Source organism: Eumetopias jubatus, unplaced genomic scaffold (genome assembly GCF_037043125.1).
Source record: "Eumetopias jubatus isolate StellerSeaLion01/CBP00866 unplaced genomic scaffold, mEumJub1_p1.0 scaffold_13, whole genome shotgun sequence".
Lineage (NCBI taxonomy): Eukaryota > Metazoa > Chordata > Mammalia > Carnivora > Otariidae > Eumetopias > Eumetopias jubatus.
The window spans coordinates 6199520-6214387 of record NW_028274819.1 but is presented as its reverse complement, the minus strand read 5'-3'; the positions used below and the strand labels follow the sequence as shown (position 1 = coordinate 6214387).

The 14868-nt window shown below is 47.0% G+C and overlaps 1 protein-coding gene across 1 annotated transcript; it reads right to left on the bottom strand.

Moving 5' to 3' along the window:
- Positions 1-3984: 3984 nt before the first annotated feature.
- MRPL11 (mitochondrial ribosomal protein L11) lies at positions 3985-7016 on the bottom strand. Its single transcript, XM_028118187.1, has 5 exons — positions 6820-7016; positions 6361-6456; positions 5702-5795; positions 5456-5615; positions 3985-4274 (listed from the first exon to the last, which is right to left on the bottom strand). Exons 1-5 carry the CDS (start codon positions 6940-6942, stop codon positions 4169-4171), a joined length of 579 nt encoding a protein of 192 aa, XP_027973988.1. The 5' UTR covers positions 6943-7016; the 3' UTR covers positions 3985-4168.
- Between the last annotated feature and the right edge of the window lie 7852 nt (positions 7017-14868).

Genomic DNA, 14868 nt, shown 5'->3' with positions numbered 1-14868 from the left:
CCTGAACCATCACACCTTGCTGCATCTGGGAGAAACTGGTGACAGAGGGTGGTGGGGTAAGATGTGAAAGAGAGGGCCCTTAGCAGAGGTGAAGGGATTTGTCTCTGATGGAGCAAAAAAAAAAAGTCCGTTCTCACAGGCAGGAAGAAGAGAAGGATGGTAGGTTTGTAGACTTGGTCAAAGCTCTGGGAGTTTTCCATCTGATGGTTTCTATTTCCTCAAGTGAAGCAAGGGGCCAGCTGTGATCCCGGGCAGCACTTGGCACCACTGTTTCATTTTCTTCATCTACAAAATGGAGATAAGAGTATTCCTGAGGAAATTAAAAACGAAGAGCAACTCAGCCATTCCATTTCTAAAAATTTACCCAAAAAAAGGAAGAAAGAGAGAGAGAGAGAGAAAGAGAGAGAGAAAGAGAGAAAGAAAGAAAGAAAGAAAGAAAGAAAGAAAGAAAGAAAGAAAGAAAGAAAGAAAGAAAGAAGAAAGAAGAAAGAAAGAAAGAAAAAGAAAGAAAGAAAGAAAGAAAGAAAGAAAGAAAGAAAGAAAGAAAGAAAAGAAAAGAAAAGAAAAGAAAAGAAAAGAAAAGAAAAGAAAAGAAAAGAAAAGAAAAGAAAAGAAAAGAAAGAAGGAAAGAAAGATGAATTTACCCTAAAGGAAATAACCAGAGATGTACTGCACTGGGTTTCATCATTCCATTTTTTTTTCAACTTAACAAGCTTGTCTCCAATCAGGATGGGCTAAATTTTGCTGCTGTAATAAGCCCCAAAATATCAGACTTAAACTAACACGGTCCATTTCTCCCTCACACAAAAACAGCTAGAGGTACAGGCAAACCTCCAGTGCAGCTGCCCCCCACCCCATCGCCACATCAACATGGGCTTTTGCTTCCTGCAGCAGGGGGGAAATGCACTGCAGTCTCATGCTGTCTAGTAAATAATTCTGCACACATCACTTCTGCTCACATTTCACTGGCCAAAGCAAGTCAAATAGCCTCACTGAATTTCAGACAGCTTAGTGCAATGCCCAAGGGGAGAGGAAGAGCAGAAACATCGAGAGCATCACTCAGCAACCATGGTCCCCACTATGCACAAGCTGTTGGCTCTTGTGGCAGACCCTAAGGTGGCCCAGGGTCCCCACTTCCTGGTATTCACATTTTTGTATAGTTCCTTCTCCTTGAGTGTAGGTGGGACCTGTGACTTGCATCTAACCAACAGAATGACAAAGGTGACAGGATATACATGATGATATGGCCGTGACCATGTTACATAAGACTAATGCTCCTCTTGGGAGGAGACACTCTCTTTCCTTTGCTTTTAGAAAGCAAGTGGCCATGGTGGGAAGGCCCACATAGCAAGGAACTCGGAATGCCCTCTGGCTGACAACTAAGGCCCTCACTCCTATTGCCCAGAAAAAAAAAAAAATAATGCTGTCAACAACCACATGAGTTTGGAGGTGGATCCTTCTCCAGTTGAGCCTCCGATGAGACCACAGCCCCAGCCAGCACTTCAGTTGCAGCTTTGTGAGACGGTGAAGCAGAGAACCCAGCTAAACTATGCCCAGACTCCTGACCTACAATGTTTTAAGCCACTAGATGTGTGTTAATATTGTTCTACACAGCTCTACCTGAGATCCCATGCTACGCTCATTCCCAGCTGCCCCAGTCATCCTTCAGGTCTTGTCTTCAATCCCTCAGTTTCAAATCACTTCCCCTGGGAGCTCCTCACCGAATCCCCAGACTTGGCTATTCCCCTTGGACACTCTCCCAGCCTGTCATACTTCTCTTTTGTCACAGTGGTGACCATAACTAATTTTTTGAGTGTAATTATTATTAAGTGGCCATCTCTGAAGGGAGGAACTGTCTGTCACATTTATTCTTGTGTCCTCAGTCCTAAGAGCACCAAAAAACCAGTGCCTGATACATAAGCCACTCAAAACTGTTTCCCAAATGATGTTCACCACAGGCTGGGTGTATACATATTTTTGACATAAATGATAAAATACCCAACAGTTAAGGGCTTGGTTAAATAAATTATGGTCCTCTTAGGACAGAATACTAGGAAGTCATTAAAAGTCATTAGAGGGGACACCTGGGTGGCTCAGTCAGTTAAGCAGCTGCCTTCAGCTCAGGTCATGATCCCAGGGTCCTGGAATCGAGCCCCGCATCAGGCTCCCTGCTCAGTGGGGAGCCTGCTTCTCCCTCTCCCTCTGCTTGTGCTCTTGCTCTCTTTCTGGAATAAATAAAATCTTTAAAAAAGTCATTTGAGGGGCACCTGGGTGGTTCAGTTGTTAAGTGTCTGCCTTCGGCAGGTCATGATCCCAGGGTCCTGGGATCCAGCCCCACATCGGGCTCCCTGCTCAGCAGGAAGCCTGCTTCTCCCCCTCCCTCTGCAGCTCCCCCTGCTTGTGCTCGCTCTGTCAAATAAATAAATAAAATTTAAATAAATAAATAAATAAGTCATTTGAGGAAGATAATAACAGAAAATGTTCTAAATAATTGCCAAGTTAAAAGCAAAAATAGAATAAGGGTACCTAGCTGGCTCACCCAGTAGAGCAACTATTGATCTTAGGGTTGAGTTTGAGTCACATGTTGGGTAGAGCTTACTTAATAAAAATAAATAAATAAATATTTTTAAAAAGTAAAAGTAGAACAAAACAGTATCCAGAGTATGACCCCAATTTATTTTCTTAAGAAGTCTTATATATAGAGGTGCCTGGGTGGCTCAGTTGGCTAAGCATCCAACTCTTAATTTTGGCTCAGATCATGATCTCAGGGTGCGAGATCAAGTCCTGCAACAGGCTCCACATTGGATGTGGAACCTGCAAAGATTCTCTCTCGGGGCGCCTGGTTGGCTCAGTTGGCTAAGCGTCTGCCTTCGGCTCTGGTCATGATCCCAGGTCCTGGGATTGAGCCCCACGTTGGGCTTTCTGCTCCACAGGGAGCCTGCTTCTCCCTCTCCCCCTGCTTGTGCTCTGTGTGTTGAATAAATAAATAAAATCATGTTTATTTTAAAAAAGATTTTCCCTCTGCCCCTCCCCCACCCTCACTCATGCACTCTCTCTAAAAAAGTCTTACATATTTACGTACCTTATATATTTACATATAAATTTATATATATATATATGTATACACACACACACACACACACACACACACACACACACACGCACACAAAGAAACACCGTGGAAAAGATATACACCAAAATATTCGCAGAAGTCTTATCTGGGTGGTGGGATTACATGAGGTTTTTAGTTCTTGTAGGTGTTTTTCTATGCTTTCCAAATCTCAGTGTAAAACAAAGTGCCTGGCACCGAACAGATGCTTAGTGAATGTGAATCCCATTTCCGCCCCATCTCCTCCTCTCTTTGAGAAGACAGGAACCCTTGACGTTCTGGATAATGAGAAAAACAAAAGGCCAGGGGCTTCCCAAAGACCTCCCCCAACTTGGGCAGGTGCCTCCTGAAGCTTTGCTTCTTCTGTGGGTCCGCAGCCATGAACTCCACCAGAGTTCATGTTCAGCTACCACCTGCCCCAGGACAAGGGTCAGCTTAGCAGAGGGGGCTGAAGTAGCCCTTGGGATCTAAGGTGCCCTGTGCAGTAAGTCTGCTTGGGGCTGTGACTTAGTGCCCACGGCAGTCTGTTTCTGTGGAAGTGCTAAGTCCCAAAGAGATAGGAGAGATTTCTGAAGGAGGGACAAGCAACCTCTGCGGCTTCTGTACATCTAAGCCTCGGCATCCATGCCCCCACCTGTTCTCTCACCCCTGGGGAGGACCACATAGGACGTTGAATCAGAAGGCTGGAGCTCTAACTCCTACCTCTGCCCCCAATTCAAAACCTGGGCAAGGTGCTCTGCTTGGCTGAGCAACGGATTACACAGAATAAGAGCAGCATGAAGACCCGGCCTCCTTAGGGCAGCTGATATCTGTCCACGTTGGCTACCATCGGCATTGGTCGTCTTCCCCTTGGGTCCCAAGACAGAAGCCAAGGGTGGGTGACAAAAGGTTGTTTATTTAAGCTTTATCTCTTGAGACTGTCATACATGTAAAAATATATAATTTAAAGTCAGGGAAATAATAATCAGCTTGGTGTCGCCTCCCTTCTGCCCCTTTGGTACAGCTTTTCCAACTGGCCTCCATTCCAGCTTCAAAATCCTGGAGTGTGGGGGACAGGGGTCATTTCTTGGCAGCTTCTGCCTGCGCTGCCAAATCTGCCTCTTTCTGGGCAGCCAGGAATGCGGCTCGCTCCTTCTGGAAAGCTGCCAGCTCTTCTGAACTGAGGCTGCAGGTTCAGGGAAAGAGAGAGTGAGTGAGTGGCCAGTCACTGCTGGGGAGCTCACAAGCGCCCACACCACTGTCTCAGAGCCCCTTCTCCCTCCCTGGACTCCCCAGCCTCCATCCCTTTGCCACCCCGCCCCCAACCCTACCTTATATTCCCTTCTCAAAGCCCCACCGGTCCTTTGAGGCCTCAGCTATACCCCAGTCCAGATTAAATGTCCCTTCCTCTGGCCCCCAAACACTTTGTACAAAGAAGTCATCGGGCTGTGTCCCTGTGCCTCCCCACAAGCGGGAGTCAGACTGACTCACCTCTGCACTCCTAGTAAAAGTAAAGATTTGCAAAAAGTCAAGTCTATCCCTGTACCGTGCTTAACCCCCACTTCTCTGGAAACAACCGTTGGCCTCAGCATGGGATGTGACGTCAGCAGCAAGAGGCCCATAAAGGGCCAAGCGCTGCCCCCGCTGTTGTCTGTGTCAGATGCCCCCCCTCATCCAGCATCTCACTTCAAAGAAATAATTCCTGAGGTCATCCTAAGCTCTAGGAGAGGGCTCCCTGTTGGCCTCAGGATCAGTTCTGAACTTGCAGCTGGAAACGGCCTTCAGCCTTCCCATTGGTCCTTCTGTCTCACCTCTTCCTGTTCCCCACTACGCTTCTAACACCATACGCCAGAGCTCACTGCACTTCTTTGCTTCACTTTGTCACCTTCTGTCCTTCACAGGATCTTTCCACTTCTTGGAATGCTTGCCCCAGTCCTTGACCTCCTTTTCCAAGTCTCTGCTTAGATGTCACCTCCTCTATGAAGTCCTCTTTGAAACACCAGGCCAAATCAGGAGCTCTAATCTCTGTTCTCAAGACACCTGCAGTTCCTTTTGTCAACAATGACCATCCAGCAGCCTGATGATCCACTTATGCATCTGCCTCCAGCTCTGACCTCTGAGCTCCTTCAGAGTGGGGCCAAGCAGGGCTATCTCATTCCTAGCTGTATCCAATGTCCGAAACAATGTCTAACCCATAACAAGTACTTAATATTCTTATTCCAAATGGATAAGGCTCCCCATCCCCAAAATCTAAGGTCCTTGACTCAGAAGCTGGCTCTCCCACTGTAATGGGCCCTCTCAGCTTTGCCCCAGAGTCAAGAACTTTCCAAGCCCTCCCCTCGCATTGCACCTTCCCAAGACACTCACTCCTTCACCACACGAATGCCCAGGGAACGGGCAGAGCCAATGATGGATCGAACCACAGAGGACAGGGGCGCATCCTGCAGGGCGAAGGCCTCGTCCTGGGCTTTAACTCGGGCGATCTCGTACACATGCTTCAAGGTCACCAGACCTGCCACTTCCTTCCCTGGGAGGAAGAAACAAGTAGACCTTCAGGTGTCCCTGCTTCCTTCCAGAGACCCCAGAATCCCGGGTGCCCATCCTGACCCTTACCTGTCTGCCGGGCCCCCTTCTCAATCCCAGCAGCTGCTTTCAGGAAGTAGGAAACAGTAGGTTGTCCAATTTTGATTTCAAATGTCCTGTCAGGCTTAACAGGAAAGAAAATATGAGAATATGTCTTGTCTCCCCTAACCCACACTGCCTCAGCATCCTCCCTTCCCTTGACTCATCTTCCAATGGTGTCCCTCTAACAGACCACGAAACCACAGGGAAAATAAATCTGTAGCTAACAGCTTTGTCACCTCTAGTCCAGGCCCAACTCTGCTCTAGAAGCCCCAGTGAAATGGAGAGGCAAAGGGAGGAACTGCAATATGGCAGGATGGGCTCAGAAAAGATATGGTCCAGTCTCCACTGCGTAAACGGAGAAAGTGGTACTCATAATAGGAAGAGCCTCGCCCAAAGTTAGAAGCAGAGTAGCAACCCCAGGTGACCAGCCCCTCAGGAACTAAGGAGAATAACGAGAAAGAAAAATAAACAGGATCACTAGGTGATGGGGATTAAGGAGTGCACCTGTCGCAATGAGCACCGGGTGATGTATGGAATTGTTGAATCACTATATTGTACACCCAAAGCTAATGTAACACCGTATACTGACTGACTGGAATTAAAATAAAAACTTAAAACCAAACAGGATCAGAGTCCCGACTGTGCACCTTCACAAAAATCTTGGTGGGCAAAGGAATGCCTTCTTTGATGTCCTTTGTCTTCTCGTTGAACTCCTTGCAGAACTGGTTGATGGAAACACCTCTCTGGGTGGGAAGCACAGGCGTTAGTGTGGGGAGGATATGCAGGAGATTCTTCCATCCGTCTCCTCCCCCGTCTTCACTTCCTTACGTTCCCATCCTCCTTTTGCTACCCAGATCCAACTAACACTTTACGCGCCAGATGACTTGTATGCATCATCCCCCTATCCTCCCAACAGCCCGCTGAGGAAGGACCGAGGAAGCTGAGCCCCGAAGAGGCCATGGAACGAACGCAAAGACAAAAACCGTGTGGGCAGTACAGCCGCGCTTTAAACCGAAGCCTCCCTGGCTCCGGAGCCCGCACCCTCCACCGCTTATTAGCTCCCGCCCCACGGCACCTCCCGCTCGGGATTCCAGCCACGGGTGCACCTGACCCAGGATGGGACCCAGTGGGGGCCCGGACATGGCCTGGCCTGCCCGCACGATGGTCCGGATTACGCCGCCGGCCTCAGGCTTCCTGAGGGCCCGAGTGGCCCGATTCAGCTTCGACATGACGCGGGGTTCCTGGCCTCAGTTCACCTCGAGGCGACAGCAAGAGCGATAGCTTCGGGCGCCGCCATCCTGGGTCAGAGGTCAAGGGTCCTCACATTAGGTATGGGCAGGCGAAGCCAATAAAAAGAAGCGTTGTTTCGGCCCTTCTATCCTCCAACCAGTAAGACAAGCCGAGTAATATGAAGGGGAAAAAAATCTTTTTAACTCGCGATATGCAGATAGGGGAAGGCCCAATGGTTCAGATACACACATTCCTCCTCCAGAGCATCTAGGCAGTACCTCGGACAGCTAAACTGGAGGAGGAGGACCTTAATCCCGCACAGCATTGTTGGCATGGTAGTTTTGACCGCTTATGCAAATCTCGCAGCTTGCTATGCTCTGGGGCTCCATCTGCTGGATATGATTATAATCCTTGGGTTTGAAAGGAACATAGAGCTCCTTTTCAGGCATGAGAATCTCTTTCTTTCTGAGCCTGTTTCCTCACCTGTTGTTGAAAGGCACTATGGTTAAGAGTACAGACCCGGGAAGCAACTACCCGGGTGCTCCTCTTGCTGGCTGTGAACTTGTTCAAATTACTTATGTTCCGTTTCCTACCCCTGTTCAATGAGGATTATAATATGTAGACATAGCTTTAGGGATTGTTGGGAGGATTGTTAGCAAAGTGTGTTAGAACAATGCCTGGCACCTAGTAAGCCTGTGCTATGAACTGTACAACTAGGACAAAACCTTCACAGGGCTGTTGTGAGGCTTAACAACCCAGAACATATTTGATACATCATGCCTGATAAAATAAAATAACAAAATAAAAATAAGCCAGCATCTTATTACGTCATTTAATTTTTTTTTTTTTGAGCAGTTGTTACATTCCAGGCACGGTGCTGAGCGCTTGAAGGGCATTATTATCTCATTTAATCCTCACAATGGCATGAAGTAAATTCTTTTATTATACCCCTTTTCAAACGAGAATCTTGAGGCACAAAAAGGAGGTTAAAAATACCTACCCTGTGTGTGACAAGGCTGGGAAATAAATATTGATATTATCTGATTCTAGACCTTGTGCCATATACCATGATTCTATATTGCCTCATCTAGTAAAAAGAGATAATCTGTGTTAAGCCACACTGTAAACTGTGAGATTTTTTTATTACGAATATTTTTGAACTCCCACTAATTAAATGTGATTGTTCCTGCCTTTGAAGTTTATCAAGTTCTTTATAACACTCTACCTCATTAGCCTTAGCAAGACTCTGGAATCAAGCTGGCTCTTTGATTTACTTGTGGTAAAACCTTGGGCAAAGTAATTAACTACCCTGTGCTTTGGTTTACTCGCTAGTAACATGGGGCTAATAATAGTACCAACATCCCAGGAAATTAGTTAATTCAGGTAAAGCACTTAGAAGAGAGCCTGGCCCAGAACATGCCCAGCTAGGTATGATTTATCTCTGGGTGCCCCACAATGCCCAGCCTTTATTTACAAATTTATTTGCAAATAAAGACATAGATCCTTCCTAAATGAAGGAATCAGGAAACAGATGGGCATGGCAGGTGCTCAGAGAGCCAAGAATGCTCCCTGGGACACTGGGCTCTGTTGCCAATTTCCACTTTCTGTCAATGAAAGGATAGTTTTGATTATTCCAGCTCTTACAGATTATAAGGAAACAACTCCCTAGTCTAGCTTTGGAAATGTGTGAGGTCAGAGTGTTCAGTGGTGAAAAGGCGGTGCGACAGGTGAGTGGGGGTCAGATCATGCAAGTCTTGTCAGCCCTTATAAGGCTGTGGCTTGCAGTTGAAGTCATTGGAGAGGGTTAAGTAGTTGCATTTTGAAAGCTGACCTTGGCTTGGGTATGTAGAGGGATTGGAGGAGGGCAAGCCTGGATACAGGAAGACCCATCAGGCCAGGGCAGGAAGACAGTGGAGAGATGTTGGTGGCTTGGGACCAATTCAAGAGATACTCAGAAGATAGAAATATATTTTAGTCAAGAAATGCTTGTGCAATATGTACTGTGTCCATCTTTACGAATAGTAACTCATGTAAACTTCATTATAATCCTATCAAGTGTAGGTGCTATTATTATTCCCCACTTTACAGACTAGAAAACTGAAGCCCAGAGAGGTCAAATCACTTGTCCAAACTTATGCTACTAGAAAGTGGCAGAGTCAGAATTTGAACCCAGACCTTTGGCTCTGGCGCACCTAACCACTCCCTAGGCTGCCTTGCCAATCAACTGAACTTAGTGCTTAGGGGGGTGATTGGTTGGGGGAGGGGGAGAGAGGCATCCAGGGTGATGCTCTGGGTTCTGGCATGGAGAGTTTGGGCAAATCAATGATAAGGTCTTTTACTTTCAGTGTTGGAACATGGGAGCTATAAGTGCAGGTAGAAGATTGTGAGTTGTGTTAGGAAGTATAGTGTAAGCTTTGACAGTTGGTTTCTCTTTTTGTAATGTCAGGGCCTGTCTTAAGCTTTCACTGCAGAGGCATCCTCTTCAAAGAGACATCCATGTCAGAGATGGCTATCTAAATACATTGCCAGCCACAAGTCTAGATAAAAAGGCTCAGCTCAAGTCCCTCTTCCCCTGAGGCTCCTTTGTTTTAGAGATCTTGGTAACTGAGCACTCGAACTGCTTGATTTTACTCTTCGTGTGCTTTAAATTCCATCTCTTCTGTTTTAAATTCACCAATAAATGGTGAGCCTGTGAAATTTTAGGCCCCCAGTCTGGACCCCAATAAAAGCAGAACCCATGGTGCTCCCCCTTCTCTCTCTCCCTCTGCAAACTGGCTGTGTGGTCCCAGGTGTGCCACGCAATTTCCAGGACCTATGAGTAATAAACCAAAGTTCCCTAATGGTTATTACTGAGGGCATCTTGCATTCACAAACCATAACGTGGGGCACCTGGGTGGCTCAGTCCATCAAGCGTCCGACTCTTGATTTCAGCGCAGGTCATGATCTCAGTATCCTGAGATCGAGCCCCACTTCAGGCTCCATACTGGATGTGGAGCCTGCTTAGGATTCTCTCTCTCCCTCTGCTCCTCCCCCGCTTTCTTTCTCTCTCTCTCAAAAACAACAAACAAAACCCCACAAAGCCAGTCCAGCCACAACATTGGTTGTCAGTAACTGAGACCAGCACACAACAAGGGTGCCCGTGGGCCACCCAGCCACAGGGCCTGGTCTGGGAGAGAAGCCTGAGCTGCACACAGAAATGCTGGCATCTGTAGCATAGAGACTAATAGTCCTTGGGGCCAAGGCCAGGAGTGAGCTCACCCAAGGAGGAAAGAAGAGAAGTCAGCATTTAAAGAGGGGAAAGAATGGGGCACCTGGGTGGCTCAGTCGTTGAGCGTCTGCCTTCGGCTCGGGTCATGATCCTGGGGTCCTGGGATTGAGCCCTGCATCGGGCTCCTTGCTCGGGGGGGAGCCTGCTTTTCCCTCTCCTACTCCCCCTGCTTGTGTTCCCTCTCTCGCTGTGTCTCTCTCTGTCAAATAAATAAAATCTTAAAAAAAAAATAAAGAGGGGAAAGAAGAGAAGAGAAAGTGAGCAAAGGAAACCAAGAAGGAGCAGGTTAGAAGGCCAGGAGATGGGGCATCTGAAGCTGCAGGAGAACAGTTTGAGAAAAAGAAGTGAAGAAGTAGAAATCAAGCTAAAACAGCCTGCACCCAGCAGAAAATGAAGAAGCCTGAACAATACATTACAAGTAGGGGGCTTTATACTGTGACCTCCAATGTACACAGTATAAAAGATTCACTGGGCTGCAAGGAGGAGGAGCAAAGAGGGATGTGGAGTGACAGGGAGAGAGACTTAGGAGGTCCCAGCTGCAAAGCCTGCAGCCAGCTCTCCGGGTGAGTAGTGGATCCCAGAAAAGCAGCTAAGGCCAGGAGTCAGTGGGTGGCTAATCCCCTTCCCCAAGGAGGCAGCAAGACCTTAAGAGGGAACAGCTGTGTAGTGACCAAGGCATGCTTGGCAGAAATCTTGTGCCCTTGTGCAGCAGAAAGGCTCCTATGGTTTGAAGTGTAATGGGGAGAGAGCAGAGAAGCTGCCAGCCCTGGAGATTAAGGCTGCCTGAGCAGAGGCCTTCCTAGGTTGGAGGTCCAGTTGGGCCATCTCATCAGGGACCCGTGTGAACAGACAGCATTGGGTGCCAGTTGTGTCCTCCTGGGGTAAGAGGAAGGAACTCCAAATTTCCACCAATGGAAACAGATGAAGTTGAGTCAGAGAAAAGTAAAGTTCTGTATCTTATATGCAGGAAGTATGAACTAAGATCTGTACCTGTCACACAAACAATGCTCAGCCCTGTTCCTGGTACTCTGGGAGTCCCCTGGAGCAGCATAGAAGGGCAGGCAGAGAAAAGGGAGGCAGAGGGAGAAGGAGTAAGCTGAGCTCCCTTCCACTTTTGATTGCAGATATAGGGAGTTAGGGACCTAGAAGTGCCCACATACAGTTCACCCCTCTACCTTATCCCCCGCATTCAATCTGTCCCAAATCCCGCCCACTTATGTCGTCACGGCTCTCACCAATTCTGCCACCTCCTCTGTGATTGTCATCCCAAAACACACACTTCTCCCTAGCTGTGTGACTTGAGTCAAGTCCCTACAGTTGTCTGGGCCTCAGTTTTCTTTTTTCTTTTTCTTTTTAAAGATTTTATTTATTTATTTGAGAGAGAGAGAGAATGAGAGAGAGAGAAAGCACATGAGAGGGGGGAGGGTCAGAGGGAGAAGCAGACTCCCTGCCAAGCAGGGAGCCCGATGTGGGACTCGATCCAGGGACTCCAAGATCGTGACCTGAGCTGAAGGCAGTCGCTTAACCAACTGAGCCACCCAGGCGCCCTGGGCCTCAGTTTTCTTAACTGTGAAATAAGAATTAAAAGTACCAACCACACAGGACTGTTGAGAGAATTTAACATAATTACGTAGACAGGGTACTTAGCTCAGGCCTGACTAAGGCATAGAGTAAGCACTCTATGAAAGCTAACTACTAGTATTGTCAGCTGGACACTCAGAACAGCCCCCACTATGCCCTCTCTGCCTCCATTCTAGCCCCTCCCGTCTATCCTCTCCAATTCAGCCAGTGTCAGGCCCCATCTGAAGCTTGTCAGTGACACCTACAGCTTCTTTTCCCAGAGTGTGGGTCTTGGTCCATCTAAAACACTCATCAAGTTCGGCTTTCTGGGATCTCCCTCCAGTGTCCCAAGGGATCCTGCTGGGGCTCATCACTCTTCAAACTAAAATCTACACTTCATAGCCCCTGCCACCTTCTCCAACCTCATACTCCCTACCTCACTGTCCAACCAACCAGAGTGTACATTCCCTGCTGCCCCGAATGCCTCCCCATTTGTAGATGTACAGACCTGGACACTCTTTCTCCCTTTTCCTCCTGACTCCTCTGCCTCCCTATCCCTCAGGAAGGTGATGCCTATTCACTGAATTCTCTCCTTTCCGAAGTAATATCTTGAAGCTCTAACCCCCAGTACCTCAGAATGTGACTATGTTTGGAGATGGGGTCTTTAAAGAGGTAAGTGAGGGGCACCTGGGTGGCTCAGTCAGTTAAGTGTTTGCCTTGGGCTCAGTTCCTGATCCTGGTGTCCTGGGATCAAGCCCCCATCCCTACTCAGCAGGGAGTCTGCTTCTCCCACTTTATCTACCCCTTCCCATGCTTGTGCTCTCTCTCTTGCACACTCTCTCTCTCAGATAAATAAATAAAATCTTTAAAATAAAATAAAATAAAACAAAGAGGTAGGTGAGTTAAAATGAAGTGATTAGGTTGGGCCCTAACAATCTGACTGATATCCTTACAAGAGGATATCAGGACACAGACATGCACCGAGGAAAGACCACATTAGGACACAGCAAGAAGGTGGCCATCTGTAAGCCAAGAAGAGAAGCCTCAAAAGAAACCAGACCTGCTGACACCTTGATCTCAGACAAGACTTTTTAAAAACTATCACTGTGGCCTATCAGTGGGTTTCAACTATCATTTTTAATACATAGAATGGAACAGAATAGAAAATAGCCAAGTGCATCACAAGGAGTAAAGATATGTATTGTCTTGTCACACTGGTGTTTCCCTTGTGTGCCTGTGTGTGCATTGGATCATAATAAAAATGTCTTTCTTATTAATGCTCATGGGCAAAAAAAAAAAAAGAAAGAAAAGAAAAGAAAAAAAGAAAGTCCCTGTAGTTTCAGCTGGAACAAGTCCTTGCCTGTTCAAATTGCAGAGTGTAAGGCTTTGGTCGAACCAGCTCATCTTATTTTAAACATTTCTATTTTAAAATATCATAAACAAACAAATAGCCTACACAACGTAAATGTACAGTTGACTATCATAAAACAAGTACCCAGGTGAGTACCACTCAGTCAAGAAACTGAACAGCACCACGGACAGCACCCTGATGCTTTCCCCCACGAGCTCCTTCACAATTATGACCATCTTCCTGATTTTTGCGCTATTAACTTCTTTGACTTTCTTTATTTCTAACATTGCATTTCTCTTGGTATACTCCTAGGAGTGGAATTGTTGGCTCATGTGGTAACTCTATGTTTAACTGCATGAGGCACTCTTCCTAAGCGGCTGCCCCATTTTACATTTCCCTGAGCAGTGTGTGAGGGTGCCAAATTCCCCACATCCGGACAATGCCTGCCTGCTTTTGTCCCAGTCTATGGGTCATCCTTTCCTGTTTCTTTGCTTGAATTATAGTTTTTGTTGTGGGAAATTGAAGACTTTAATTAATATATTGTAGCAACTCAGTACTAGTCTACCCCTCTGAGGCTTGTTACTGTCATTTGTCTGATTAGTGACTGGCTGGGTTTACTTAGTGAAGTCTATCTCCCCCCCGCCAACTTCCCAGTCTAAATATAAAGCCTCTGTGTTGATCCTCAGGAAGTGCAGCCTTGAATATGCCCACAGTCACCCTGGGATGACAGTGGTTTGGGCAGGGCTCTCCTTGACTGACTCTTTCCCTGGCCACACCTAGCTGTTAAGTTCCACTCAAGGCTAGTTGAGTCCTCTATTGTTCTCAACAATGTCCTGGGACATAAATTGCTCCATAAACTGATCCAATCAAATTTGGTCTCTTTAAAGGAATAGGGTTTGGATCCCCAAATCTACCTGAGGGTTCAATCTTTTCCCAGCCCCCATTCCCACTTACAAGGCCCTCAAAGGCAGAGCCCAGCATCTTAGCCCTTCCTTCTTCTCTCCAAATCTCTTAGCCCAGAGAGTTCCTTGTTGTTTTCCTTCAAAATCTTTTCTGAAATAGATACACAAATCTTCTTCCAAACTGTTTATGCCAGCCACTGGTCTTCAGACACTTGAACCCAAGAATTGAAGAAATAAAGGTTGTTTCTTGTTCCTTTCTTTGTTGCCCCCCCCTTTTTTTTTTTGCAAGATCTAGATTGAAGAGAGAGAAGGCAGGGGTTGAACAATACTGCAAATTTTTATCCCACGATAGGTAGGCACTATTATTATTATTCCCATTTTTTTAAAGATTTTATTTATTTATTTGAGATAGATAGAGAGAGACCAGGAACAGGGAAGTAGAGGGAGAGGGAGAAGCAGGCTCCCCACTGAGCAGAGAGCCTGATGTAGGACTCCATCCCAGGACCCTGAGATCATGACCCAAGCCGAAGGCAGACACTTAACTGACTGAGCCATCTGGGTGCCCCTTATTATTCCCATTTTATAAATAAGGAACATGAGGTCTAGAGAGATTGAGAAGCTGGAGTTCTTGAGACAGCCGGAAGTCAAGGCTGGAACTTGGGCACTTGTGTCTGTTGATGGTGTCCCAACTCTCCCTTCCTCTCCCCCACCTGGACAATGCTGGGACCAGGCTCACCCCAGGCTTCGAGAGGCCCCCTGTGGTCTGGCCGTGCTCATCATGCAGCTCTGGTCCCTGTGCACTATACCACAGGAGAAATCTCTGCCTCTTGCAGTACCCACCCCG

What these genes read in the sequence shown, in the direction of transcription:
- MRPL11 (XM_028118187.1), bottom strand. Translation starts at nt 6,942, where the DNA reads ATGTCGAAGCTGAATCGGGCCACTCGGGCCCTCAGGAAGCCTGAGGCC. An exon ending in TGGGTCCCATCCTGGGTCAG is followed by an intron (nt 6,457 to 6,819) that starts GTGCACCCGTGG and finishes CTTCCCACCCAG; the next exon opens with AGAGGTGTTTCCATCAACCA. An exon ending in GGCATTCGTGTGGTGAAGGA is followed by an intron (nt 4,275 to 5,455) that starts GTGAGTGTCTTG and finishes CTGAACCTGCAG; the next exon opens with CCTCAGTTCAGAAGAGCTGG.